At 40.7% G+C, this 27,382-nt stretch overlaps 2 protein-coding genes across 10 annotated transcripts in view; both read left to right on the top strand.

Moving 5' to 3' along the window:
* The window catches only part of OSBPL8 (oxysterol binding protein like 8), an 85,354-nt gene extending 63,035 nt beyond the window's left edge, over window positions 1-22,319 (top strand). For all 9 annotated transcript variants that reach the window (XM_048300127.1, XM_048300129.1, XM_048300128.1 and 6 more), the window contains 16 exons: window positions 1,301-1,385; window positions 2,517-2,688; window positions 6,391-6,625; window positions 8,035-8,219; window positions 8,917-8,998; window positions 9,688-9,786; window positions 10,237-10,333; window positions 10,681-10,779; window positions 12,290-12,387; window positions 13,072-13,161; window positions 13,731-13,867; window positions 14,202-14,387; window positions 16,722-16,809; window positions 17,210-17,312; window positions 17,878-17,983; window positions 18,213-22,319. In XM_048300127.1, the coding sequence (XP_048156084.1) occupies window positions 1,301-1,385; window positions 2,517-2,688; window positions 6,391-6,625; window positions 8,035-8,219; window positions 8,917-8,998; window positions 9,688-9,786; window positions 10,237-10,333; window positions 10,681-10,779; window positions 12,290-12,387; window positions 13,072-13,161; window positions 13,731-13,867; window positions 14,202-14,387; window positions 16,722-16,809; window positions 17,210-17,312; window positions 17,878-17,983; window positions 18,213-18,348 (1,998 nt within the window). In that variant the 3' untranslated portion in view covers window positions 18,349-22,319. The remainder of the gene's footprint in view (window positions 1-1,300; window positions 1,386-2,516; window positions 2,689-6,390; window positions 6,626-8,034; window positions 8,220-8,916; window positions 8,999-9,687; window positions 9,787-10,236; window positions 10,334-10,680; window positions 10,780-12,289; window positions 12,388-13,071; window positions 13,162-13,730; window positions 13,868-14,201; window positions 14,388-16,721; window positions 16,810-17,209; window positions 17,313-17,877; window positions 17,984-18,212) is intronic.
* A 170-nt stretch (window positions 22,320-22,489) lies between these two features.
* Window positions 22,490-24,529, top strand: BBS10 (Bardet-Biedl syndrome 10). Its single transcript, XM_048301883.1, has 2 exons — window positions 22,490-22,671; window positions 22,740-24,529. Exons 1-2 carry the CDS (start codon window positions 22,490-22,492, stop codon window positions 24,499-24,501), a joined length of 1,944 nt encoding a protein of 647 aa, XP_048157840.1. The 3' UTR covers window positions 24,502-24,529.
* Window positions 24,530-27,382: the final 2,853 nt, after the last annotated feature.

A 27,382-nucleotide genomic window follows, 5' to 3' on the forward strand; every position in this document is an offset into this window, starting at 1 on the left:
GTATAAACCCAGAGGGCAGATCTCATGAGCAGAAGTCTGCTGTTAGTCTGTGTCCTGTGACCCAAGTGTTTTCAAGGACTTCCGATGGTTGAGGCCTTTGCACAGTGCTGGTGCGCCCATGGTGCTGTGGTCCCCTCCGGGCAGCGCCCCAGCACCTCTCCCACCCCTGCCTGGTGTGGTGCCATGGTGCTCTCCCCTCTTCTGCTGAGACTGGGCTTCTTCCCTGCCTTCCCGCCCTTGGGGTGAGGAGTGATCGTGCTCTGGGGTTGTCCATCTTGGTTCTTGGTACCCCTAACTCCTAATCCCAGTGTTGCTGCTTCACCAAAGGCTTTTTGTAGGCACAGCTTTCCTCTCTCTCAGGGGGAGGTGGAGGTTTGGAATCTTGTTTCTAACACGCAGTTGCCGTTACTCTATACTGACTCCTTGGGAGTTTCTGAACATCATTTACACCAGCTCTAGCTTGTCTGTATTGGTATTTAAGTGCCACCAAGACTACTCCTTTACCTGCTTCTCACCCTCAGAAACGTTCTGGCTGTTTCATTTGCTTGCTTCTAAAATTATCTGCCTTTACCTGCTTTTGCTCAAAACTTCTGCTGGCTTTCCAATTCCCTCTTCTAAGCCTTATACTGGCTTTCCATTAGGCTTCTCTGGGGGAAATCAGTAAAGATCAAAGTATGTTAACACATCAGTTAGGCAGGCTTAACCCAGCTTTCAGCGATAGCTTCACGTATGTTTAATACAGCCCTCTTTGCCTATCAATTGTCTTTACGTTACCACAGGTAAACTTTTTTGGAAGGGAATTCAAAATGGTTATTTAAGATTTTATTCCAAAATGAAGGTTGACAGAAATGGAAAGGTCTTTTGGATTTTTTTTTTTTAATGTGAAGCGTGAAAGACTTCATAGTGAAAATAAAAGTTTGGCCAAGTCTGATCTACACACCAAAACCCAAAGCAACCAAAAAAAAAAAAAAAAAAAAACCCAAACAAAAACCAGCAAAAAAAACCCCATTTAAACCAAAAACAAAACAAACCCACCAACTAAACTAAACTTTTTTTTTTTAATCCCAAAGACCATTCTTTTTAAAAGTAGGCTTGAATTGGGTCCAATACTTAGAATGAAGTCTTCGAAGAAGAAATCCAGTGAAAGAGGGCTGTCCATCTTTCCATTCATGTCTTCATTAGATGTTGCTGAGTGACAGTAAATAGCCCTGCAGTGTGTCAGCTTCTTACTACATTGAATGATAAACTGTAAAAATGAATTAAAATATCTGATGCTGTTTCTTGTTTTGTGTATTTCAAGGGTCCTAAAGGTGAAGCAGTTGGTGCTATAACTCTGCCATTGCCCAGCAGTTACTTGATCATCCGAGCCGCTTCAGAATCAGATGGTAAATAGATATTTCATTGATTTTCAGCAGTGACAACAGTTAGTTATGAGAAAGAGATGGTTTCAATTGTCTTATCATGTCTGTTACAGCACTTTGATTGCAGTTTAGTTGTTATTAAGGTTCTCCTTTAATTTAGAGCATTCAATTATGTTGGTACTTTTACATGGTTACTAAAGGATAATATTGACCTGAAGAAAATGTTACTGAACTCCTTGTAGTTGCCTTTTGTTGACTAGGTAGAGGAGGGGGAAAGGGTTATCTGTGATTTAGCTGTATTAATATGTGTCTAAATATCAAGCTAGTGCCATTGTAAAGTACTAATACGGGTGTATTCTTATTAAAGCATTTCTGTGTTAAGTGCAGCAGTTGCACAGAGTTCTAGTAGTAAAGATTCCTTCAAAATGTAGTTTTGTAACACCCTTCACTGGGAAGGTGGTGATCAGTGCAACTACCTTCTAAAGTTAAAATGTGAAAAAAAATTTAAGACTGTTGTGTAGCCTTTCTAGCAGGTGCTTTTCATCTACTGATAAATTAAGCATACCCCTGCAGACTTTAAAAATAGGACTCTTTGCCTTTTATATTGAGAAATGGATTAGATAGATGGAAAAGAAGTGGAAAGAATATACAAATTTGTTTAGTTACTTTTTGCCAAAGAAAATTAGAATATCTGCTTTTTAGCTTTTGAAATGTTATTTATATGCTATCATTATAGCTCTTTTTCCACACTGTTATCATATTGCTTGGGCAAATTTTGCCAAATGATGCAGTTACTTAGTCTTCAGAATTAGAGCAGGGCTGCAGGCAACTTTGGAGGCATTCCACAGTCAGGGCCTGGGTGGAACCAGAGTTGCATTAAGGAAGAAATGCTGGAATATGCTCTAACAAAACCATGATTTACCTTGCTTGTCCTGCCCTGAAGCATCCCTTGTACCAAAGCTGGGTATTTGTGCGTTGTTTTTACATCCCCACCAGATTGTAAAATCCAGTGCATGTAACATGGAACCACTCTGAAGTGTGTCTTCAAAGGCAATGTGAGCAGGCCCAAAGGACTAATTTTCCCAGTTAGGAAACAGAAGTGGTATAATTCTGTTAAATCCTGTATTTTTAGTCTAATACTAAATTTGTCTTTAGGCAGGTGTTGGATGGATGCTTTGGAGCTGGCACTGAAATGTTCAAGTCTGCTTAAACGTACAATGATTAGGGAAGGTAAAGAACACGATTTGAACTCCTCAGCAGACAGTACTCATGTCTCTTTCTATGGCCTGCTTCGTGCTAACAACCTGCACAGTGGAGAAAACTTACCGTAAGTGAATTAATTGCTAAACCTGATAGCTTTTGGCAGAACCTTGTAGTGATAATTTCGCCACAGGGAGGCTAAGGCTGCAGTTTATTTTGCTCCCAAGTTCTCTTTATATGCCTTATTTGCACTGTGTTTTATACTCTGCACATAAAATGAAAAAGTCTTTTGTTAAGGGAAGTGGATCCAGAGGAAAGTTTGTCCCAAGGAAGTTGGAGTATCACATCAGTAAGTTCAAGTACTCAGTTAAACTGTTCAAAATAGAAAAAATTAAAATTTTAAGTTGATGTCTCTTGTTAGCTTCAGCGGAAAATCAGAAGCTTCGTACACATGACAGAAGTCAGTAGATGTGAATTTACATTGCTGTACTTTAGTTAAAGAAATGAATAATCCTTTATTTAAATGGTTTCAGCATGAATCATCAGATGGATGAATAATAATTCAGTCACCTTATGATTAAATGCATAAAAGTTAAAATTGTCTGATATCACCTGGTGTCTAATGTGTGAGTGCCCTTCAGTTGCTCCCTGCTTATTTCAATAAATACTTTCAGCCAGGTTTTTGTGAGCATAAGCTTTTGTGGAAATAAATTATTGAGTGTAGTGAATGAATGGTTGCAGTGGGTTGATTGTGGCTGATGCCAGGCACCCACTAAAGCCTCTCTCTCACTACCCTGTGCAGCTGGATAGGGAGAGAAAATTTAACAAAGGGTTCATGAGTTGAGATAAGGACCAGGAGAGGTCACTCACTAAATACCATCATGGGCAAAACAGGCTTGAGTTAGAGATATTGATTGGATTTATTACTAACAAAATCAGAACAGAATAATGAGAAGTAAAATATGACCTTAAAAAACACCTCTGCCCCACCCCTCCCTCCTTCCCGGCTCTGCCTCCTTCCTCAGAGGCACAGGGAGACAGGGAATGGGGGTTTCCAGCTGCTACTCAGGGAGAGGAATCCACCATGGGGATCGCTCCCACAGGAGATCTCCCACAGAGGTTCTCTGAACCCCAACATGAGTCCATTGCACGGGCAACAGTTCTCCACGAACTGCTGCCACATGGGTCACTCTTGCACAGGGGGCGGCTCTTGAGGCACAGCCTGCTGCAGTGTGGGTCTCCCACAGGGTCACAAGTCCTACAAGGACACTGCTTCAGCGTGGGCTCCTCTCCCAAAAGTCTGCAGGCCCCTGCCAGGAGCCTGCTTCACCACAGGCCTCCCATGGTCTCACAGCCTCCTCTCAGGCATCCACCTCAGTAATCTTCCACCAGTTCAATATACTTTCAGGTGAAGATTTAGCTGTCCATTTGTCTTTTCTGGCTGGGCAGGAATTTTGTACTGCTGTTAAGAGTATGCTGTCCCAGGGAGAGACCTCGACTGGGAGAAATGCAATTCTTTTTATGCAATGCAGAGATGGTCTGAGAAAAGCACAAAAAAGGCAAATTCTTGCCCCCTGCAACAACTCAAGGCCCTATCCAGATGACCAAGTTTGGTTCAGCTGCAGTTTTGCTCCTTCTTTTATCTCATAGAAACAATATGACTGCTGTGTACAATTCAGCTGGAGATCTGTACTCTGGAATAGCTGTTTTATATCAACTGCTGTCCCAGATTACAATCACAGCAATTAGCTACAGCTGTTAAGTCTAATTAAGACTAATGCGTTAATTAAGTAGATCTTTTGATATGGCATATTCTAAGAGTATTCAGTGTGCTTAACTGTCTAAGGAACAAAACTGGCAGGTCTAGCTTTAATTGGGTTGACAGAAAAGGGAGAAGAAAGGTGAAAGCAATTTTAGCTTCAGCTGAGAGAGAGCTTTTTTAAGTAGGTTAATAGCAAGAGAAGGTCCAAGGAAAACCTTGGACCAATACTTGTTGAAGATGGTCACCTGAAAAACAGGGATGAAGAAAAATCAGGCATGTTCAATGTTTTTTTTTTTTTTTCCCCTTAGTCATTAATATTATTAGTAGACCTTGGGCTGCTTGATGCCCTTCAGTTGGAGGCCCATGAGTGCAGGATCAGTGACTTTCCATTTGTGGACACTGAAATTGTGAGAGACAGTTGTATCAGCTGAATGTTTGTAAGTCTGTGTTATCCAATGGGATTCATCACACAGCAGTGGAGGAGCTAGTGGATGTTATGGCAGGGTACCTCTCAGTTGTCTACCCTAGGGTCTGTGGAGTCTGAGGAGGTCCCCACTGACTGGAAACTAGCCAACAGTATTCAGACTTACAAGAAAGGCCTGAGGGAAGACCCAGGAACCTATAGACCTGTGAGTCTAACCTCAGTGCGTGGAAAAACTATGGAGAAGATCATACTGTGTTCTATTGAAAGACATTTAAAGAACAGTGAATCGCCAGGCACAGTCCATGGGGAGTCATGTTTAGCTAATATGATATCCTTCTATGATAAGGTCAGTTGCCTACTGGATGAAGATAAGGTGGTGGCTGTAGTTTTTCTGGATTTTAGTAAGGCTTTTGATATTGTCTCTCACAGGGTCATTCTTAACAAATTATTCAGCTGTGAGATGAGCTGGTCACAGTGTGCTGGTTGAAGAACTGGGTGAATGGCAGGACTCAAAGGGATGTGGTGAATGGAGCCACATCTGGCTGGTGACACCAGCAATGTCCCTCGGGGCTCAATCACGGGCCTGTTCTGTTCAGTGTTTTTATCAGTGATCTGGATGTAGGAGTTGAATGCACTCTTAGCAAGTTTGCTGTCAATACCAAGCAGGGAGGTGCTGCTGACTCTCCAGGGATAAGAGGCCTTGCAGAGGGATCTGCATAAATTGGAGAGCTGGGCAATCATCAGTGGCATGGAATTAAAGAAGTCCAAATGCCTGATTCTGGACCTAGGGCAGGGTAATGCCAGGCACAAGAATAAATTGGGAGAGGAGTGGCTGGGGGGAGCAGCCTTGCCCTCACGGTGGCCTTAGGTGACTGTTGGGTGGAGGCAGGCACAGGGCTGGACAAGGGGCAGTGGAAAGGGGCCAGGGGCTGCTGTCTGACAGCAGGATCAACATGGATCAGCAGTGAGCCCTGGCAGCCAAGAGGGCAAACTCCATCCTGGGGTGCATCAAACAGACATTAACTAGCTGGTCAAGAGAGGTGATTATGCCACTGTATTCAACATTCGTGTGACCTCACCTTGAGGGATGTGTGCAGTTCTGAGCCCCAAAATTTAAAAAGTTTATGAAGGTTCTTTACTATGTTCTGAGGATGAGCAACAAATCATGTTACAGGGCTGGAAGGCATGTCCTGTGAGGGGGGACTGAGAACTTGCAGTTTGTCTAGTTTTGAGAAAAGGAGGCTGAGGCAAACTTACAGCTCTCTTACAGCTTTCTGAGGAGGGCGACTGGAAAGGGAGGTGCTGAACTCTTCTCCCTGGTATGGAAGCATGGGAATGATTTAAAGTATCATCAGAAGAGGTTTAGACTGGACATTAGGGAGCATTTTTTTACCGAGAGTATGGTCAAGATACTGGAACAGGTTTCCTAGAGAGGTGGTTGGTGTCCCAGGCTCATCAGTCACTTGACAGTGCAGTGAGAAGAGTATGCATCCTATATGTTTCCAGCAAGGTTAGTTTGACATTTCTGCCACCTCAGGCTTGATACTGGCAATTTTGGTGTGTATTTTTATTAAGATCCTGGTTTGGAAACAACAAAATGATTGTGTAAAGTTAAAGATTCATTTAGCCTTTGTTTTTTATAGGTTAAATGACAGTGAAATTGAAAGGCATCACTTTAAAGATCAAGATACGTACTCTGACAAGTCCGATAAGGAAAATGACCATGACCACGAGGAATCTGATAACGATGGATTGGGGAAAAGTGAAGAAAGCGATAGTGACACATCGGAGCGACAGGATGATTCTTATGTCGATCCAGAACCAATTGATATCAAGGAAACTACTTATTTAGAACAGAGTCATGAAGAACTTGGGGAGGTAAAAGTGCTGTTGATGTACTGAGCAAGCAGCTTCCCCAAATAGTAAGCTGATATTTTAAGGGTCAGACTACACTTGAAAGCTGACTTACAGGATTGGCTTTCGTATTTTCAGCAATAAAGTATAGAAAAGGTTCTGTTCGCCCATATTTTGCTCTGCTTTGGCACTCTTGTGCTAATGTATGAGATTTTAACAGATAATGAAATTACCTGGTGTATTGCTCAGACAGAAGGTACAGAAAGGGCCACCTGCAGCAGAAGTTCATCATGACTACTTTTGTTGTTCTTTTTTGTTCTTTTGTTGTTACTTCTGTTTGGGTTTTATTAACTTAGTCCTGTTTTTTTTCTTCAAGTAAAAATCTTCAAGTTGAAGGTTTGAATGCAACCTGACACTTCTTTTTTTTTTTTTTTTTTTCCTGCAAGAGAGAAGTTAAGCAGTTGTAGAGTCTGCAGAATTTAGTGGAAGGCTTGCTGTGTTTCTGATGTCACCTTGCATTCTAACGATGCCCCAGAGTTGTTATTCCACTTCTGCAGGTTGTTTTATGTATTTGCCTGTACAGGCAAATATGACAGGGATTTGTAAACCAAAAAACTTGGTAACAGAAATCGAAATAAACCTTGTCACTAATCTCCTCTTTCTCCTTAAGAGAAATGACTATGTGATTTGGTTTTATTTAATACTCATGGAACTTGAGTATCTTATGCTTTAGTACTTTCTAGTACCATTTCTAGACAAAGCAGTATTTTAGGAGAAGCTGAGGAGTTTTAAGTGACAAATTTTTGAGTATGCATTTTAGAACTGTTCTGAAAAAAGAGATACCTTTCCTTGCTTTTCCTACAACCATTGCTCTTGATTTCAGAATCTATATGGGATAATATCTTCCCTCTTCCTGGGCAGAAAGGAGCATATTGGAGTGTGGCTGCTGGTTTTGCTCAGTTACCCTTAAGTCATGTTCATTTTTTAAGGAAAACCACTGATGCTGCTGACTGATCCAAGGCAGTGAAAAGCATAAATATGTCAGCTTTCATGGCTGGGAAAAGCTGGGGGAATGAACAGCCCTTTGGAGTACAAGCCCTGCATTTGAGAAGAGAGTAATGCACTTGGTGCCTAGGAAAGGACTAAGGGAGGATTTCTGAACAGCATTCTACCTCAAATTTTTCCAGTTTAGGAATGATGAAAACAAATGCAGTTTTTAATGCTGAATAGTATAACTATCATACTTCATTAAAGATGTATCATAAGTGTATTTATAGAAACTTGATCTAACTTCATAGTTGCTTCAGCATCTCGGAGTGCTTTATTTTAAGTATCCATTTCCCATTCTCACTGCAACCTTAGAATATTTGACCCGTCTTCTGGAGGATTGTTTCCTTTCTCCTTTCTGTAAGCAATTTTTTGGTTCATCCTAGGCAGGGGAGGCTGCTCAGACAGAAGAAGTGTCTGAAGAAAACAAAAGTTTGATCTGGACACTGTTGAAGCAAGTCCGGCCAGGAATGGACTTGTCCAAGGTTGTACTGCCTACATTTATTTTGGAACCTCGCTCTTTCCTGGACAAGCTGTCTGATTACTACTACCATGCAGACTTTCTGTCTGAGTAAGTCAATCCTATCTCGGGTTTTCATTCTTACAATTTTTAAAATTAAAGTAGGGTAAGAGTGTCAGATACTGTCATTTTCTGAAAGCTAACTGCCTTGAGAGCTCATGTGGTACATCTTGAAGTCTGGCCCCTCTTAGTAATTTAATAGCAATTGTGTTGCAGGCATTTCTGCTTTAGCTTCTGAAGACTGGTTGAAAGACTTCTGAAAATGAGTTTAATTTTTTTCTCTCGAAGACACATATTTAAAATGAGAAACCAATACTAGTTAATATTTTTTAATACAGTGTTAAGTTCTGTCCAGATTTATAGTTGTCTGCTCAAATGTAGCAAATAAAGACTGTAAATAGAAATATTATTCAGCTCAGAGCTCTGCATGTAAGTAGGCTGGTAGTAAAAAGATACTAAACTAGTAACCTGTAAATGGAAGAACCTGAGTGGGGATGGGACAGAATTTAATGTTACAAAGAACAGCCTCAAATATGGAAATACCATTTCTGGCATTTTTGTTTTACTTCAATTTTCAGACAATTATTTGAAAACTTTAAATTTTGTGAGATTGGGCTGAAAGTTTTACAGTACTGCAAATCACTAACTTGTTTTAGTCAGCTCATAGATTCAAGATATGTCACAATAATTGATAGCATGTTATAAATGATGCAATACTGACACTTGATCTGTGTTCTCTGCTTCACAGAGCTGCTCTTGAAGAGAATGCTTACAACCGCATGAAAAAAGTAGTGAAGTGGTATTTGTCAGGATTCTACAAAAAGCCAAAGGTATACTTTCACATATTATTTTGTCTTTAGTCATTGTGTCTAGTTTGAGGGCTTAGGGACGTGGTGGAGTAAGTTTTTCTTTTTAAATTCTATTGTAATGCATTTTTTTAAAAAGCAAGGTAAAGTTTTCATTGCTTATACAAACACATCATGGAAATTTTTGGTTTCTAGCCATGCTTAAAATAGACTATATTCTGTTGCATTTGTCCCTTGGAGTAGAAATTGAACTAAGTATTTTTTGATAAACTTGAGCCAGTTTTGTATTTACCATTCTTCAGTGATAACAGTCTGAAATTGGAGGACTAACGTTTCCACCACTTCATTTAGCTTTGTGCTAAATACTCTTCATAGTCATGTTGTTGGGAAATAGTATCGACAGAAAGTACTTACTACCTAACTTCAGACAAAAGTTCTGTAATAATTCTGCAAAAAAACCTCCCTTGTATTCTGTGTCCTTACAAGTAGAATAGTTTAGTGGATATATTGAATGTCTGATAATTTTCCTAGAACGAAGAGCAGAGTAATTGAGCGTAGTATTCAAATGATGAAATCAAGTACCATGTACTTTAGCATATATATTAGGATAATTTTTTTTCCTGTGTGTCTTATCTTCAGTGATAGACTGATAAAATGTTTTGTGACTTGTGTACATGCATGGTATGGTTACTCTCTATTCAACTTCTGTTTAGGGACTAAAAAAGCCGTACAATCCTATACTTGGAGAGACTTTCCGCTGCATGTGGATTCATCCAAGGACAAACAGCAAGACTTTTTATATTGCAGAACAGGTAGCTGCGATAACTAGAACAAATACTTTTAAGAAAAATCAATGTATTGTATATTTGTGCTAGTTAAATACTATGGTAGTTTCAGAAAATGTACTGAAATGTACGAATTGTATCCTAAAACCTCTCCTGGTGAGCATAGTTTTCTTACAGATGTCTCTTTTAAGTGTGTCTTCCTAAAGAGAGAGAGGGAGGAAGGTGTTTCCAATATTTCTGTTCCCTCTTCCTCTGGGACAAGTCATGTGCTGATTTTCTTAATTCTTGAAATTCAGTAGGTGATGGCTTGATCTTTATCTCTGAAGATTTTAGTCAAATTTCACATCTATTAACTGCATTCTAGTATGTGCAGCCTGAATTTTGCATTGTCATTATCAGCTTAAGGCTTATACTATATTTACTGTATTGCTTGTTCTTGTTTTTGTTTTTCTCAAGTATGTGGTTTTTTTCCAACAGGTATCACATCATCCTCCAATATCTGCCTTCTATGTTAGCAACCGCAAGGATGGTTTTTGCCTTAGTGGTAGCATTCTGGCCAAATCAAAATTCTATGGTAAATAATGGGGTTTTTGTTTGTATGTTTATTGAGGGATGTAAAATTGGTGCACGTGAGCTGTGTTTTTTGGGTGAAAGAAGGCTGTTAGAAGAGTCAGTGTTTTGGTTGTTGTACTGTCCTTTCCTTACAAAGTTTTTGCTACTGGTCTTCAGAATTTTAGTTTTTATTTTTGGAGTATTTTACTTTTTAATCAGAGACACTGTGTATTATAGTGGCTTCACTAGACAGGATAGGTTGCAGTGCTAAATATATTGATGTTCTTAATTGTATTGCTCTAGTTATTAGAGAATGTTGACTGTTGTCTTGCAGGATGAGAAATGTGACAGTCTGTCTTTGAATTTCAGGGAATTCATTATCTGCCATACTGGATGGAGAAGGACGGCTAACGTTTCTAAATAGGGGAGAAGATTATGTAATGACAATGCCATATGCCCATTGTAAAGGTAGTGGGTTTTTTTCGTTCTCTAGATGGCAAAGTTATGAGAAAAGAAGTTTGTTATTCTAAATAGTTAATTATTCTAAATAATGTACTGTGTTGGATTCAAACTTGTCAGCTGAGAAGAGTGTTCTGAATATTGGCAACAGTGGTGGCTGTAGGCTTCCACATATTTTATCAGGAGAAAAATACATGTGTTGTTTAAGCCATGTTTTAATTTTTGACACAGAGAAAGATTTTTTTTTTTCATAAATAGTAAGAGATAGTAAGAGCGTGTGTGTGTATATATATTTATATAGTAATCTGTCACTACATTACATTAATTTACTGTTTGAGTTGCCTTTTTTTAGAGAAGCTTTGAGCTTTTCCAATATTTTCCTCTTGTAAACATCAAAGGCAATGTAGTATCTATACCATAGTGTGATTTGATTGTAAATCATGAACATTTGTCTTTAGTTTCACTATGGGAAATGGGTCAGTGCTTTGTAAAGCTTTCTGAAAGGTCGGTAATAGCACAAAATAGATTTCAGAATTGCTCATTTTTAAGCTGTAGCTTATTCAGTATTGTCTACCCCTGTACTCCAGAATGCCCTTTCAGAATAGCTAGAATTCTCTTTCAGAAGCCTGACTGTAAAGTCACCAAATATAATACTTTCTTCCTTTGAGATATATGAAGATCAATTAGCAGAAATAGGTAATCTGAGTTTAGATTTTTCTCTTTCCATTGTTTTTTAATGTTTTTAATATTGTGTTGTATTTTTTTTATACCTTTGATGGCAAAAATAATACTTAACAATTAAAGCACATAACATATACACATACATTCAAGTCAAACAGGAAGAAGGAGAATTAGTGTTACTAATAAAGCTGATAGGGAGAAAGGTAGAAGGATATGCAGGGAAGGCATATTTGCACATGCATCCAGTGTATGTAAAATACATTCAGTGATTCAAACACTGGATTGCAGGGGGAAAGATAGTAATCATGGGAAAGCAAGCGTACTCAGCACTGTCACCCTTGTACTTTCAAAAGTCTTTAGGGAGTGATCAGAGTTGTCGTACATTGGTTGTCCATGAATGTCTTCACCTGTAGCCTGACTGTACATACTGCTTCTTTTTGAGTGAAGTTTTTCTTTGCTGTCTTTGTCATAGATTATTTTCTTGTCTTAACCTCAGAAGCTTCCCTCCTCCAGTCATCTCCAATAAGACTAAACATCACCCTTGCTAGAGCCGGCAGCTTACGCTGCCAAAGATACGTCTTCATAAACTGTTTCTCTGCTTATCTGTAATTCACTTGGATCTTTTTGTTTCTGTTTGGGTTTTCTTATTTGGCAGAAAGATCGTGATTATCATTAGGAAAGGCCATCTGAAAGTATCATTTTTCCTCTGGCATAAGCATGTTTACTCTAGGAATTGTACCCAAGTAACTTAGAGGTTTTGTTCAGTTAAAAATACTCATTTTAGCTGTTTTTTTGTTTTTGTTTTTTTGTTTTGTTTTGGTTTTTTTTTCTCTTGCAGGAATTCTTTATGGAACAATGACCTTAGAGCTTGGAGGAACAGTCAACATCACCTGTGAGAAAACTGGCTACAGTGCAACAATTGAATTCAAACTCAAGGTTAGTAAGCGCTGTGAGTGGGCGCAAGAAGCAGAATGAACATCATGTCCACTCACATAAGCTAAACAAAGGTTTCTAAACTACTTCTAGATGGCTTCTGAAAATTGCATTTGCCACCTTGAGGCGGAAACTGATTTAAAGCTGAAAAAACAGTTTTCAAGAAGTGTGCACGTGGAGAGGGAAACTGCATTCAGTTGAAATTATAGGGGAAACATAAAAGTTGGGAGGCTGTGTTAACTGACAATTTGCCTTGTCAGTCCACAGGATACATGTGCAGCCTATGAGAAGGCCAGAGAAAATCCCTGGCAATCGTTGTTGTTTCTACAAAAGATAATCTCTAGTAACAAATGGTCCTTGGCAAAGCTGTGAAATTAGTGCTGCAAACGACTGTGTCCTTTGGGATATCATTGTGTCACTGTTTTCTGCATTATTTTCTGTTTTCTTTCCACATTTCTTAGACAGTACTTATACTCAGCAAATCTTTTAAGAAGAAGGGAAAAAGAAACTACTTACTCTGGTTTTATACTTCTTTTGGGGATTGAATAGGCAGAAGATACAATATTAAAGCTTATCAGGGCTGTTTACAGCACATTTCACAAATTCACATTTTCCCATAACATTAAACATATGAACAAAAATCATGTTATTCAAATAAACATGAAATCATTTCTTTTTGTTTTGCAGCCTTTTTTGGGTAACAATGACAGTGTTAACCAAATATCAGGGAAAATTAAGCTTGGCAAAGAAGTTCTGGCTATTTTAGAGGGTCACTGGGTAAGTAGTGAGTGATGCTCTTTTATAAATGCTGGCTGATGGTTGAGACAGGTTAAAATAGCACTTAAATACAAAAAAGACTCATGTTTACAAAAAAGCTAAGTACTGCTTTTGTAGAAAGTATTCAAGAAAGTATAGAATCAACATTGTTCTATTTGCAGCTGTTAAAAGGTGGAAAAATGCACATTTAAGTAGTTTAGGAAGAAAATGAAATGTTGCTTTACAATGAAGCTTGCAAAATATTTTGGTATATGCATTAATTCAATGAAGAATTGTTATGGCACCAGCATGAAATATTTAAGGTTGTTTCAGTTCTGGTGAGGTGACATGGCATCCCTTGGTTTTGGGTGTGGTAATGATTCCATCGCATCACTGTTCCAAGCTAGAACCTAGCACAGAGGGCAGAAATTGAATTTTGAAGTTAGCATATCTAATTATTCTTAACTGCATGCATTCAAAAGAAAATAAATTCTTATTACAAAAAAAAAAGGCAATTATTCCTTGCTTTTTTGTTATTTTGGCCCTCTCTGAGATAATTACAATTAAAGTAACAATCATATCTGTTACAGGACAGTGAAGTTACTATTAGTGACAAGAAGACAGGTGTTTCAGAGACATTCTGGAACCCAACATCTGATATGAAGCAGCGTAGGTTACCTAGATACACTGTGAAGTTTGAAGAGCAAGATGACTTTGAGTCAGAGAAGTAAGTTCACTTTAGAACCATGTATTTATTTTGCCAAAATAAAACTCATAGTCTTCTCCAAATTATAAGCAAATTATCATTACTTTCCCATGTTTGGTGATACTAGCCTTTGATGATAAAAGAAAGTAAGACTATTAAATATAAGATCATTATTTATAAACCTTACAATCATGGAAATCTTGACAGAAATGTAGATAAAACATCTGTTAAAAATGGTAATATTCTCTTTGGAGGGTGGTCCATTTACTTAGCCTGTAATTGAGGAAATTGTTTGCAATTATTTCTGTCAACCAGATTGTGACTCTGGTGACTCTGTATGTTGTTCATTTGTCAGGCTTTGGCAACAAGTGACAAAAGCAATAAATAATAAAGACCAAACAGAAGCTACTCATGAGAAATACATTCTGGAAGAAGCTCAGAGAAAGAGTGCCAAAGAGAGGAAACTTAAGGGTGAAGAGTGGACATGCAAGCTGTTTGATCAGGATTCAGTCACAGGAGAATGGCACTACAAATATGCTGAGTGAGTCCTGGAGTGCTTGGTAATGTTGCTGAGCCACTTCCTGTGGTTTCAGGAGCAAAAGAACTGAGACACAGAGCTTATTTATGTATAATGACATAGCTGTGCTATGTTCTAGATTTTTTTGTGGCATGGCACTTTGGGGTGCACTGTCCTCCCTTTTTCCCCCCTTAGATTGACCAGAACAGCTACACAGATTTCCCAGACTGGAAAATATGGTACCTATGGGCATACCAGCTGGAAATCAGAAAATCTCGTACCTGAAAATCAGAGAAACCTGTGCTTAGTTGGATTGAGCTATTTAATTTGTTACATATTAGAATAACTCTGAGAATAGCAGGTTTACAGCAATAGTTAATGCTGGGACCAGTGGTTCTGCCTGGCTGTCAAATATGCCCTGCACATGAGTGTGTGTGAATCAATTTGTGTGATGCTCTAGGTCAGAAGATGAAGATGTAGCTGTCTCCCTGATTGCTGGAGGGATGCATTCTGTGTCCTCACCAATGTTGCAAAAGTCCACTTGAAGCTGAGCCCTTTACTAGTGACGGTTTTCACAGAGCACCCAAGTTCTGCTGATTTTTTTTTTTTTCAGTACCCAGCATGCTTCTGTATTGTAGGGATTGTAAAAGTAAAATAGCCAAAGATGATACACACAGAGTTAAGTAACTTTGGAGCCACGAATGCTGTAAGTATATTCCCATGGCTAAACCTGGGAGGCCTTTACCTTTCTGTACAGGAATGGCAATACTGAGGTCATGGCCTAAGGGTATGTACAGGGAAGAGTATGAGATTCCTGAGTACTCTACATGTCTCCAGCAAATTTGCAACTTGGAGGTTTCCTGGAACCAAACAAGGAATCTGTGTATTTATCAACTCTCAGTAAATTTATTTTCCATGAATTTCATTGGTTTCCTATTAAGTTTGTGCACACTTTCACCTCTGAAAACATCCTGCAGCAGGGAAATTCCCCAACTAGACTAAATGCTCTGTGAAGCACCCTGTCTTGGTTTGAACCTTCTAGTGCTGTTGATGCCTCTTCCTGCTGGAAGAGTTATGAACGGTCCAGCTGAATTGACTGCCCATACTCTTGAACCCTGTGTAAAACCATTAGGAAAAGGACAGTACTTGAAATCTGTTAGACTGTCCTCTGCAGCTTTAAGACCTGTCTTGTTAATCTGCATTATTTCTGGTGTCCTTGAGGCCTTGTGGTTCAAGGATGTGCCACAGAAATTTTGCCATGTGCTAGAAAGCAGTCTGCACTGTCAGCGTTGCCTGGAAGAAGCCTCTCTCTCCTTTTAAGCATATAATGCTGGCTCACCACCTGCTCCATGCAGAGAGCAGTCTTCTGCACTTACTATGAAAGATGTGTGCAGTGAGCTGGAGCATTTGTTAAGGTATCTGGATTATGGATTTAGGCATCTGGATTACAAATACAGAAGAGAGCAATGCCTAGTTCTTAACCCAGTTGCCCCAGATGACATTTAATTCAAGTCAGGTTAAGCTAAGATGTAAGTGCAGGTCCATGTTCACAACATCTGAAACAGCTACAACTATTTAAAAGGCATATGGAAGGACACGAAAGGAAATCCATGCTTAATCTACTCTCACTAAAGCTGTGTGTCAGAACATCCTTCCTGCAGCTCACTTGCAGTTTCTGTCCTGAAAAGCCTGTGATCAGCGGAGATGTTGGTATTTGCCTTTGGCTGCTTGTTGTTCTCTAATGAGCTATGTCTCTCATGCTGTTGTGGTTTTTTATAAATTCTGTATTAGGCTGTAATTGGAAAAGCACTCCTAAAAATCAGAACAAGAAAACTGCATATCTCATTAGTGTCTCATGACACTAGTCTTGATTACCATTAGCCACTAAGGGATGGAAGCAGGTTTGAGGTAACTGATTCTTAAACTTGCCTTCCTAGGCATTTTTTAAAAGAAAAAAAAAGAAAACTCAACAGAAAGCAATTAAATATTTTTAAATTTGTCTAATTTCCCAGTAGTTCTAAAATAATAACTGTATCTGAAGCAGGAAATCTCTCCATGTTTGCAAATACATATGATCGGCAAAAAAAGATACATAATGATATTGGTTAATATAATAGTTTATACTCTGCCAGCTGGCTGGGGGTTTGATCTGGACATGAAGTTCATTTTTTGGCCCTATTTTGGCCATTTATTGGCCCTTCAGGTTAAGACTGGACCATAGGTAGAAGATAAGATCGTAACACCATGTCTGATTTCTCTATAGGGAGATTTTTTGCCTCTTCATACTGAGTAGTTTCTGAGCAAGGAAATATTTCTTATTTAAATTGCTGTAGTGTTAATAATATTCTCTTTGTCTAGTACCAGACCATGGGACCCTTTGAATGATATGATCCAGTTTGAAAAAGATGGCACAATCCAAACAAAAGTTCGACATCGGACACCAATGGTATGTTCCAGTTCTGACAGCACATGCAAGATGCAGGAACTTGTATATGTTGCCCATTATGTGTATAAAGATCATCAGAGCATTGGGATTGATGGGAAGTGCTATTATCCTACAAAAATGTTGTTTACACAGTCCAAACAATGTCTTTCACTTCTGTGTTGCATCCTAAGTGGTAAAAATTACTTGATTGGATACGAAAATAAAATACACAAACTTGAGCTCAGCAGTTTAATGTGTATGTTCCTTAAATGGGAAGATGCACAAAATTCAGACTGCTAATACATCGAAAATTTTAACTTGGGCTTCTATTAGATATTGTGCTTTTAACTGTCACTGTTGGAATGTGCTGCTTTGCTAGAGTTCTGGTTCTCTGGAAATAACATAAATTTATCAATTTTAGGTTACTGTTCCAAAAATCAAACGAAAGCCAGCCAGTCAGAAGAAAGGAGAGTGTGGTTTCTCCTCCCCAGAGCCTGATAACCAGGATTCCTCTGGGAGTGAAGGTACGAGAAGATACATTTACATACAGAAATAATAAATTTATTTGACATCTGAAGAGTTCAGTGTCATGCATACTCTTCTTGTCTCAATGTTTTTACTATGCTTTAGTTCTATCCAACATGAAGCACATTCTGGAAAACAAAAGGAGCAGAATGGCTCATGTTTTTAATTGCAGATTTTCTAGTCTTTTTAAATGCAGTGTAGGTAGGCTTAAGTGCTGCACATATTTAGTACCTAGGGAAAAAGAATAGTGTTCGTAAACTCTTTCCTTTCTTAAAAGATTAATTGTTTTAATTTGTAGATTAGTACGTGGCTAGAGGGTAGATTTTTGTTGTTGATAATGTTTGCAGAAGCTAAACAATATGGCGAGTGTTTAAAAGACATTTCAAGCACTTAAGTTGCTGTCCTTCTGTGATATAGGTGACTCTGAAATTAAGTTTTCAATAGAAGCTAGCCAGAAAACTTTCTTCTCATTTTTACAACAGGCTTAGTTTGTCATTCATACTTTGTTCCTTTTATGGCAGCAGTGACTTCAGTCAATTACATCTGACTTTTGTATCCTTCTAGCACAACTTCTGAAGCATAATACAAGAATAAGGAAAAAAGGGGCAGACCTTGGTGAACTGCAGAGTGCCATTGAGTCTATAAAGGAAACACAGGAAGACATTAAGAGGTAGTACTACTTAAAAACTAATTAAAATGGTTTATAGACTAGTAATTTCATAGCTTTTTTTTTTCCCCATTAGAGGCTGGTATGTATCTTTACTCTTCTCTAATGTTGATTGCTCATTGATGTTTCATAGTTTTCCTCTAAAGCTGCCTTCTGTAGGGAGCCCTAACATAGTAGAAAATGTCTAATTGTCTAGTTTGTAATTTACAGGATATTGTTTTCTATCTTACAGGGAGATCATGGCACTACGAAATAGAGTCACTTCTAATTCATCACCCTGGGACTACCATTCCTTGCAGTTTAAGCACTGTGTCTTCATTATACTCATGGTTCTGCTACAGCTTATCATTAATTTCTTGTTCAAATAAGAAGTATGAACAAGGGCCTTCTTGAACTGGAATGATCGAACTGTTACTGGGGACCATATTTTAAGCTGGACTTCAAATGATGCAATATTATGTAAAAGAACTGTGTAGCAACAACTTACAGAACTTTGCCTCAGCGTTCATGGTTCAGAATCATACTTCTGTCTACCCAGTTGCAGTAAGAATTGTGTAAGTGCCAGTACACTCTTTCGCCTGGTGTGTGCCTCTGTCTCGCAGTCATACGACATCAGCCTTGTGTTTATATTGCGTCATACGCTGTACTGATGAATCTTCACCACGGAATAGATCAAGTTAAATACTCAGAGGTCAGACTCTGTAGGTAGGATGGGATTCCTGTTATGGTAGAATGATAAACAGGCATACTTCATTATATATAAACCTAGCATTTTTGTAACAAAGGAACTTTTGAAGTAGTCAGCAGCTTTTGTAAATGGCATTGGGTGTTTGGAAGTAAACTTTTGCTTAAGGTCAAACAAATACATTATTATACAAAAAATTGTGAGTATTAGGAAATGGCAAGTAAAAAGCTAAAGTCTTTGGGAAATCTGCGACATAATGTCCGTGATTTGTTTTGGAAGTATGAGGTTTTTATCCTGAATTACTAAAGGCTTGTAAGCCAGCTGTTTTATAGTTTAAAAAATTCAGATTCATCATAAAAACATTCCTGCATCTACTGTACAAAGCACATTTTTAACAGTACAGCACCGAGGAAGGTACTGTCTTGGTCTGCTCTCTCTCATGATTTGCAAGTATCAAGGATTTCTGGTATGTTTGTAAGTCTTCAAAAGTCTACAGCTTTGAATTTACATTTGTGTATGGCCATGTCACAGTAAGCAGACAGACTGCTGATGCCAGGACTCATGGTTATTTTTGAAACAAAATGTGAAGATGAAGAGGTGTGCTTAGTGTGTAGCTTGAGCTGAATCTCCAAAAGGCAAGGTAGAATAGGATTTGGGCAATGTCATGAGTACACTTGCAAATGAAAATGTATGTGTTTACACAGGGAAAGCTCAGAAATTTTGTGATGGCTAACATCATATATCTCAAAACAAATGAGAGGAAAATCCAAGTGTTTGTGAAATCCTTCCTTACTGCAAGTGTATACTACTTACCAGAATACATGGATGCACCTTTTTTAGTATGCTGTAGCCATACAAATTCATGCGAAGCTTAAGTTTCAATTCAAAACCAGGGTTTCTAACATTTTTTATTTGAAGAAATATAGGCATGTATAGAATTTGTAAAATTCCAGCAAAAAATGTAGTGCGGGTGTTTATCTGGTGAGTTCCCTGTGCCAGTCAAGCATACCAAGGCAAAAAGGGGCTGTAGAATTGTATTTTCAGTACCCCAGGTGAGACAACAGGACACAATGTGAAGGACAGCCAAGTTCGTTTTCAGAGGATCAAATCCATCCTGGGCAGTGGAACAGTTCAAAAGTCACGCTTAACTTTTTGCCATGGCCACGTTTTATCCCTCTGCCTTGGACAGCCTACCTGACTCTCCAGGTGATCTGCCTTTCTGTTCTGCATCAGTCTCACTAGTATTTAGTGAAAATACTGTTTACTCGTTTATCTATCCAGCTTCCACACACCTCCCCTTCTCTTTTACCTTTCCTCTTCCTTGGGCCTCAGCTGCATAAAAGTTAATTGTGTAAGCAGTGAACTGCAGCATATTTATTACAGCTTCACATTAGCATGGTTTGGTCTTGAATAATTTTTCTGGAACATGGTATATTAGCCAGATCTTGTAGCTATGGGCAAGACCAAACCTGGTTGGACTTCTATTAAATCTACATCTCATAAGGTAAAATTTGTGAACGTAGAAAATTCCTTCATAAACAACAAAAAAAAAAAGATTACAAATGCCTCAGTCTCTAAATGGAAACTGAAGTTGTCATCCATGCATGAAATGGCATTAAGAAAGCAGAGTATTGTGACATTGACTTAGTGTTCTCAGCCTGGAATTTGGCCATTCATTATTGCATTCAGATGGCAACGCTTCCCTTGTCTTAAGATCCATTACAAGCCTTTAAACATATTCTGAACGTGAGAATAATCCAATGAGTGAGATTTGGGCAATAACTTCAATCCCCTAAAATAATACTCTGCTAAATTTGTGGTGTTGAAACTCTTGACTGATAGTTACAAGCTCTTATCTCCCTTGTAAATAGAAGTGTCCTTCTGCCTTTTCAGGCTGATTTTTAAAATCACTTCTATTCAAGAGCAGTGAATAACACAGTCTGCGTGCATTTTTACATGAACCGCATGGTAGTGACTGGATTTGACCTAGCCAGTTGGCTGGCAGCTTGGTGTTAGACATTGTCAGACTAAAAAGATGCTCCACAGCTGAAGTTCATGCTCAGCTCAAGGCAGGTAAAAGACTTGAACAGAGCGAAACAAAATCCTTATGCTTGTTTTCCTTTTCAACTTATTTTTTAGAGTTGAATTCTGTTGAAGAAGTGTTCTTAGTGATGATCTGGAAAGGTAAAGAATATGTGATGAAACGTTTTGAAAAGTAAAATTGCAGACTTCTGTGAGACCGTATGATAAATTCTGAAAAGTACAGTGAAAACCTAGTAATTCTTATTTTGCTGGGTTTTGTATGATGTTCCCTCATTTGAATAGAACAAAGTAACTTCTTCCCTAATTTTTACTGTACAGTTGGTCACAGATGTGTATGGATCATTTTCTTTAGTGCGTCACCATTGTCCTCTTTAGCCATGATGTACAGCAGATCTTGACTTACTACCTGCTTAAGACTGAGCTCTGCACATATATAAAAATTGATTGTACAGTTTGCAGATGTTTGAGGGCTGTGGTCTTCTACTGATTTTTAAAGTTTATAACAGCACGTTTTCACATTTGATTTCCAAGTCCTGTTTTGTTTGGGTTTTTTTTCTTGTACAGGAAATATCTGCAGAATTTATTGCCATGTGGTTTTGTTGGGTTGGTTTGTTTGTTTTCGGATGCACTCTATGCCTTTAAGTTGCCATTTAGGTACAGGTTGCCTGATTGGGTACAGATGACCTAAGATAAGAAAAAGTAAATATGCCATGTGAAATGCAACAAGTATCATTTTCAACACTAGATGATGTTTCTTGAATTTCACCTGTTGATTCCTTTTAAATAGTTGATATTACTTGATGAGGGCATATAGCCCGGTTGTCATGTCCTTCCTTCCCCTTGTGAAATTTCACAAATTCTTTGAAAGGTTATCCTGTAAAATGTAATGGTTGTGGTTTCTTCTTTTTTGTTGTTTGCTGTCCTTCTGTGCCTTTGGCAATTTTTTTTTTTTTTTGCTAGACTTGTGTTCATGAAACAGATTTGTAATTCTTGTTTCTTGAAGGCTGTTATTTTTGGCTATTACCATTGTTTGTGTAAATAATGTGTAACAAAAATCCTGTACGTCCCTTAAGTTTTAATTATTTTCATTTCAAGAGTACCCGCAAATCACAGCACATTTAGCAGATATTCAAGTATTGTAAACAGTGCCTTCTTGATGGGTTTCTATGCTGTTCTGAGACATGTAAAGATTTGTCAAATTTGTGCCATATGTAATATCAGACCTTTTGTGAGGGCTGTTGTATTTGAGAACTGATGTTCCTGCTTAGTCAGACTGGGGCGGGGGGGGGGGGGGGGGCCGGAATCAGCTCTTTCTGGCTGGTGAACCGAGAGTGGAGGATTTTGGATGTTGACAGTGAAGCTGCACTACGTTGCGGTAATACAGAAATAGTTCGAACGTCAGGGCGCGATTATTAAGCTTTCTCTCTAACTTTTTCTCTTTTATGCCCTACCCCGGCCTTTCGCTCTGCCAAGCGGGAAAATCAGCCCTCAGGACACAGTGCCCGCTTTCCCGTCCCGTGTGTCCCGCCCTGTCCGACACCCGGGATCACCGCTTTGTGGGAGGGATCTGAACTGTTACGGGCCGCCTCCAATAAAGATGTGTCGCACCTCCGCGTCTCTGGGCTCTGCGCACCGCTCCCCGGCCCCGCTCCCCCTCCTGCTCCTCGGTCGCTGCAGCCCGGCTCCCGCTCCCCGCGTCCCCCCGGTCCCGCCCCTCAGCCGCTGGCCGGGCGCGGCCGTGACGCGCGGCGGGCGGAAGGGGCGGCCCGGGCGCGGCGGCCATGGCGGCGGCCGGGCTGGAGCCGCTGTGCCAGGAGGCGGCGGCGCTGGCGGGCGCGGTGCGCGGCGCGCTGGGGCCGCGGGGCGGGCGGGCGCTGCTGCTGCGGCCCTCGGGTGAGGCGATGCCGACGCGGGACGGGCGGCGGCTGCTGGAGGCGCTGAGCCTGGAGCGGCCCGCGGCCAGGTACCGCGGCGGGGGGGCCGGGCGGGGCTGCTGGGGGCGGCTCCCTAACGCTGCCCGTGTGCCCGCAGGGTGATGGCGGCCCGCGCCTGCAGCCACCGCGCCGCGACGGGGGACGGCGCCAAGAGCTTCGTGGTGCTGCTGGCGGCCGTGCTGGGCGGGCTGCGGGCGGCGGGGGGCGGCGCCGGGCTGCGGCGGGCGCTGCGGGACTTCGAGGCGCAAGTGCTGGAGCGGGCGGCGGCGCGGGGGCTGCGGCGGCACCTGCGGCCGGCGCCGCCCGAGCAGCTGGAGGCGCTGCTGGAGCCGTACCTGGCCGGCCGGCTGGGCCCCGGCGAGCGGCAGCGCCTGGCGCGGCTCTGCGCCGAGCTGTGCCGCCGCTGCGCCCCGAGCGCCGCCGCCCGCCCGCAGGCGCTGCGGCTCCTCGGCCGGCGGTTCCCGGAGCTGCACGCCGCCGTGCCCGGCCTGCCCCTGGCGAGCTCCAGGGTCCTGCCCGGCATCGTCCTCCGCAGGGACTTCGCTGCTTACTGCCCGGCGGACGGGGAGCTGCGGGCCCTGCTCGTCACCGAGCCGCTGCGGCCCGCCCTGACGGCCCCCGGCGTCGAGTTTGTTGTAGACTCTGAGGGTCAGTATCAGGCTTCCCTGCGCTGGGTCACTAGGAGGACAGAAGCCTTAATGAAACGCTTGCAGAGCAACAACGTTAAGCTTTTACTGTCGAGTGCGAAGCAAGAAGAAGTAGTTATCTACTATGCCAAATTATATGGTGTGTCTGTGGTAGAGTGTTTATCGTCGGAAGAAATGGCCCTTATCAGTGAAATCACCGGCGTCTCCCCTTACGCATCTTTCGGTGATAACATGGACAGAGAAATAACCGAAACTGCTGCGGTAACGTTTTGCCTGCCCTTGCTGCTTATCTCCAAGAGATATGTCCACATTGGCTTCAGCAGTGTGTGCGCCTTCCAGCCCCATTGCCTGATCCTTTGTGGGCCGGTCGATGGCGTTAATGAGCAGCATGCTGCTGCTTTACAGGAGGCGTTCACAATGCTGCAGCAGGTGTTTAAAACAGTTGATCAGAGAGAGGAATGGAAAGCGGAAGGTGAAAGCCAGAGTGAAGCCTCAGATGTTTGCACTTGGCGTTTTTCAGCTGCTCAGAAACAACTGGTAACAGAAAATACTTGTAATAGTAACCAGGTTTCTGAATGTCAGCTGAAAGCACTTAGTGATGAAACAGAGACAAAAATTTTAGACCCTCATAAAAGTGATCTGCTGGTCCACAATCAAAAGAACCACAGCACTGCTGTGCTAGTGGCACATAACACCGATATAGTCACTGTGTGTGAGTGCCTGCATGGTGGCAAAGGTCTAGAAAAAACATGTTGCCATATCGTTCCATTTAAAGAGGAGGAGAGTTGTGTAGGTATTGCACAGGATTACTCCAACTCCCTCATAGAAGCGGGACCAGTTTTGCCAGTAGGAGGTTACTTTGAAATCCTGTTACATTATTATATTCAGGACTATGCAAAACAGTGTCAGCAGTCAGAGGTAACTGTTGTGTCTAACGTGGTTGCTGATGCTTTGCTAAGTATTCCCAAGGCCTTGTACAGGAGGGCAGAACGAGATGGCTTTACCAAATTCTATCTTGAAGCCATTAATTCGCTCCGAAAAAATCAGCCACTGCCTGTAAATAATGAAGGCTTAGAGTCAGTGTATTGCAAATACCAGTTAGTCATTTCAGTTCTTCATTGTGTTACAGAGCTTCTCTCTGTAGACTTAATAATCGGTATTAGGCGGCCGCTCCAAAGAATTGAGGATTGTGACTCAGAAAATGACTTTTGAAATCGTTAATAAAGACTGATTTTGGTTATGTGTTGTTTTCTTGTGTCTTCTTGTCAAATGGACGTGTCTCAAAATTCAATGCTAGAGTGTAAAAGATGTCTTTTAGACCTAATGTGCTTCTTCTCTTAGAAGAAAAAGGCTAACCAGCTGAGACTGTGGAAAACTGGGTTGTAAACAACATGAACTTGACATTTTGAGCATGAAAGTGTAGCTGATTTCCACTGCAGAAGATGTGCATTGCAGTCTCCATCCACATGCTGAGGATCCTGTGTACATTCAAGCCGAGGATGGACTTTGCCTCTTTTGGTGGATTGAGTGTTTTCACAAGCTAGATGTGATTAGTTTTCTTGGCATGTTAAAAGTTGCCAGTATGACACGAGCCACTGAACTTGCAAGTTACAAACCAGGGGGGGGATTTTTTTTAGCCTTCATAATTAGCCAGATTAAATGTTTTTTTTTTTTTAATATTTTTAATACATCGTGGTTTTGAATATAAAGGGAAAAACATAACTGTTGTTAGCCTGTTCAGCACTGGGGCAGGCAGCAGTAAGCCACTGTGGTGTATCCCAATGAAGAATTTTCTGATAGGAGATGCAGCATTTTTATCTTCCACTGAGTTCATTTCAGTTGAACTAGAAGAGTGAGGAATAATTTGACTTTATGGCAGTTTCTCTGGTAAATTAGTTAATGTGACATTCCTTATTACGACATGGGTTGAGTTGTGGTCCTGCTATAAAAGGCTGTATACTTACGGGAGAAGTTGAGCCAGGCCTAATGCAGTTCTGTGTGAAAAACCTGAGACAGTTCAGACTTTGATCATTAGGGATTTTATTCTGGGTTGGTTCTTCGGTTGCTTCTGGTTTTTCCCAGTTTTTTTCCCCCAGGATTTTCACCCTAATAATATTTGCTTTAAGCCCAGTACCACATACATGTATACCTCCCTTTCCACTGGGTCCTAAAAACTACAGGTTTGATGGAGGAGGTTTTTGAGTAACTTCATCAGCTGCAGCTGATAATGGTATCAAATTGGTTCTCTGTGCATTTGCCAGTGTTGCATAATACTGAGAGTAATGGCATTTTTTTCTTAATCTTCCATTAAATAAAATTAGTGGGGCTGTTTAAAACCAGAGACATAAATCATGTTTACCTGCTATACCTGAGATGATTACAACTAGTAAAGAGATTCACACACCCCCCCCCCCCCCCCGTTACTTTATGCTTTTCCTTTTTCAGTTTCTTCAGAAGACTCAAACTACCAAAGTTCTTTCAGGTGTTTTGTCAGCAATGCTTTGTTTGACTACAACTTTCTGTTGAAATTTTACATATATTCCTGGTAATAGAAAACATTGTAATAATTTTTTTCCTGACTAATACACTCGTATAGACATCTGCATATGAATAATAGTGAGACTCAGGGCTCACTGGAGTGATTTCTTTAATAAAGAACTAAGGGCAGCAATTCTTTTTGTAAGAATCTTTTGGCAGGTGCGGAGGTGGGGGAGAATTAAACAGGGAGGAAAGAGAATCCCATTCTTGTTGCTATCGTGTGCTCTTGGAAGCTGCTGAATATGACAAGTCTAGTATGAGCCAAGAGAAATCTCCACTGTGGAAGGTTTCAGAGCTGTGTGCCCTGCTCTGCCTGGATGGCATCGGGAGTTTCCACTAGCCCTGGCACTTCAGCAGGCACTTGGGTCTGCATTTTAATGTTGTAATGAGCTGATTTTGTTTTGCTTTTGCCCAAGTTTCTGCAATACTCTCTTCAAACCACTGACCAACTTGCCAGCCAAAGATGAGTGATTTGCACTGTGGTACTCTTAACAACTGTGGCTTAGCACACGTGAAGCCTTGTGGCAGTGGGGGTTGTCTTCAGAAGCAAACCTTTGTATTCCTAATCAAGGTGCTGTCTAAAGAAAGAAAGTACTGTGTCATTTCACATCACTTTACACCATTTGCACATCTGGTCACTTTCAGATTTACTGCAGTTTCTTTGAAAGGTTAAAAATATTTTGTTACGTGAATGGCCTTCTGGTCGTTTGATTTAAATTGTGCCATTCTTACTGAGAAGAAGAAAAGTCCAGAAATTTCACCATATATAGAACTCTTATTTTGCATGCCAAAGATACAAAGGAGAATTAAAAAATGACAGTTACATAAAACTTCTTTTTTCTGACCTGTTTCTGGTGAAACCTTGTGAGTCTGAAGATTCATTGAGGCAGGAACTGTATTTCTTTGGCTTCTCTGTCCTTCTATATTTTATGGATGATCAGTTTTCCATTTTGAACTACTGTTTCCCTGTTCTGTCTACAGAACTGGAAACATGGCAGGCTTTTCCCTTGGAGGGGAATGTCCCTTCTTTGTCCTGGTCTGCAGAAGTGGATGCTTGTTCAGGATATGGCTGTTTGGTTCCAGTCCTGGAGTCTAAGCTCATTACAAGATGTGCACCAGCTCAAGGAAGAAAAAAAAAAGGCATTAACTTAGTCTTTGGAGAGAACAGATTTACTGCTCTCGCAGCTCTTCCTTATCCTTAGGAGTCTTCTCCAATAATTAGCCTGGAAGTGTAAACATGACCTAATCTTAGAAGATATTTTGGGTTCACTGCTATCCCATCTACCCTTTAAGAGAAAGGCTGTTTGTAGCCCTGAGAAACAGCTCAGTCTGTGTTCTGGGCTCTGGCTCAGGTGCTGTCACTGCCATTTCTGCTCTGCTGATGTTTCTGACCTGCTTCAGCAGCTGCCCCCCATTGCAGAGGCTACTTGGGCTGTTACTGTTGCTCAGTTCTTAAGCCTTAGGTATGCAATTATTCGTGACATCTCGCAGCTATCCCAAATTTCAAAGCTGTCTCGAGCTGTAGCTTGCCCTTCAGCGGGGGACAAGTGATCTC

The sequence above is a fragment of the Corvus hawaiiensis genome, chromosome 4, assembly GCF_020740725.1.
Source record: "Corvus hawaiiensis isolate bCorHaw1 chromosome 4, bCorHaw1.pri.cur, whole genome shotgun sequence".
In the NCBI taxonomy this organism is placed as follows: domain Eukaryota; kingdom Metazoa; phylum Chordata; class Aves; order Passeriformes; family Corvidae; genus Corvus; species Corvus hawaiiensis.

Coding starts and splice junctions, on each gene's coding strand:
- BBS10 (XM_048301883.1), top strand. CDS start 22,490: ATGGCGGCGGCCGGGCTGGAGCCGCTGTGCCAGGAGGCGGCGGCGCTG. Junction 22,672..22,739: donor CTGGAGCGGCCCGCGGCCAG/GTACCGCGGCGG, acceptor GTGTGCCCGCAG/GGTGATGGCGGCCCGCGCCT.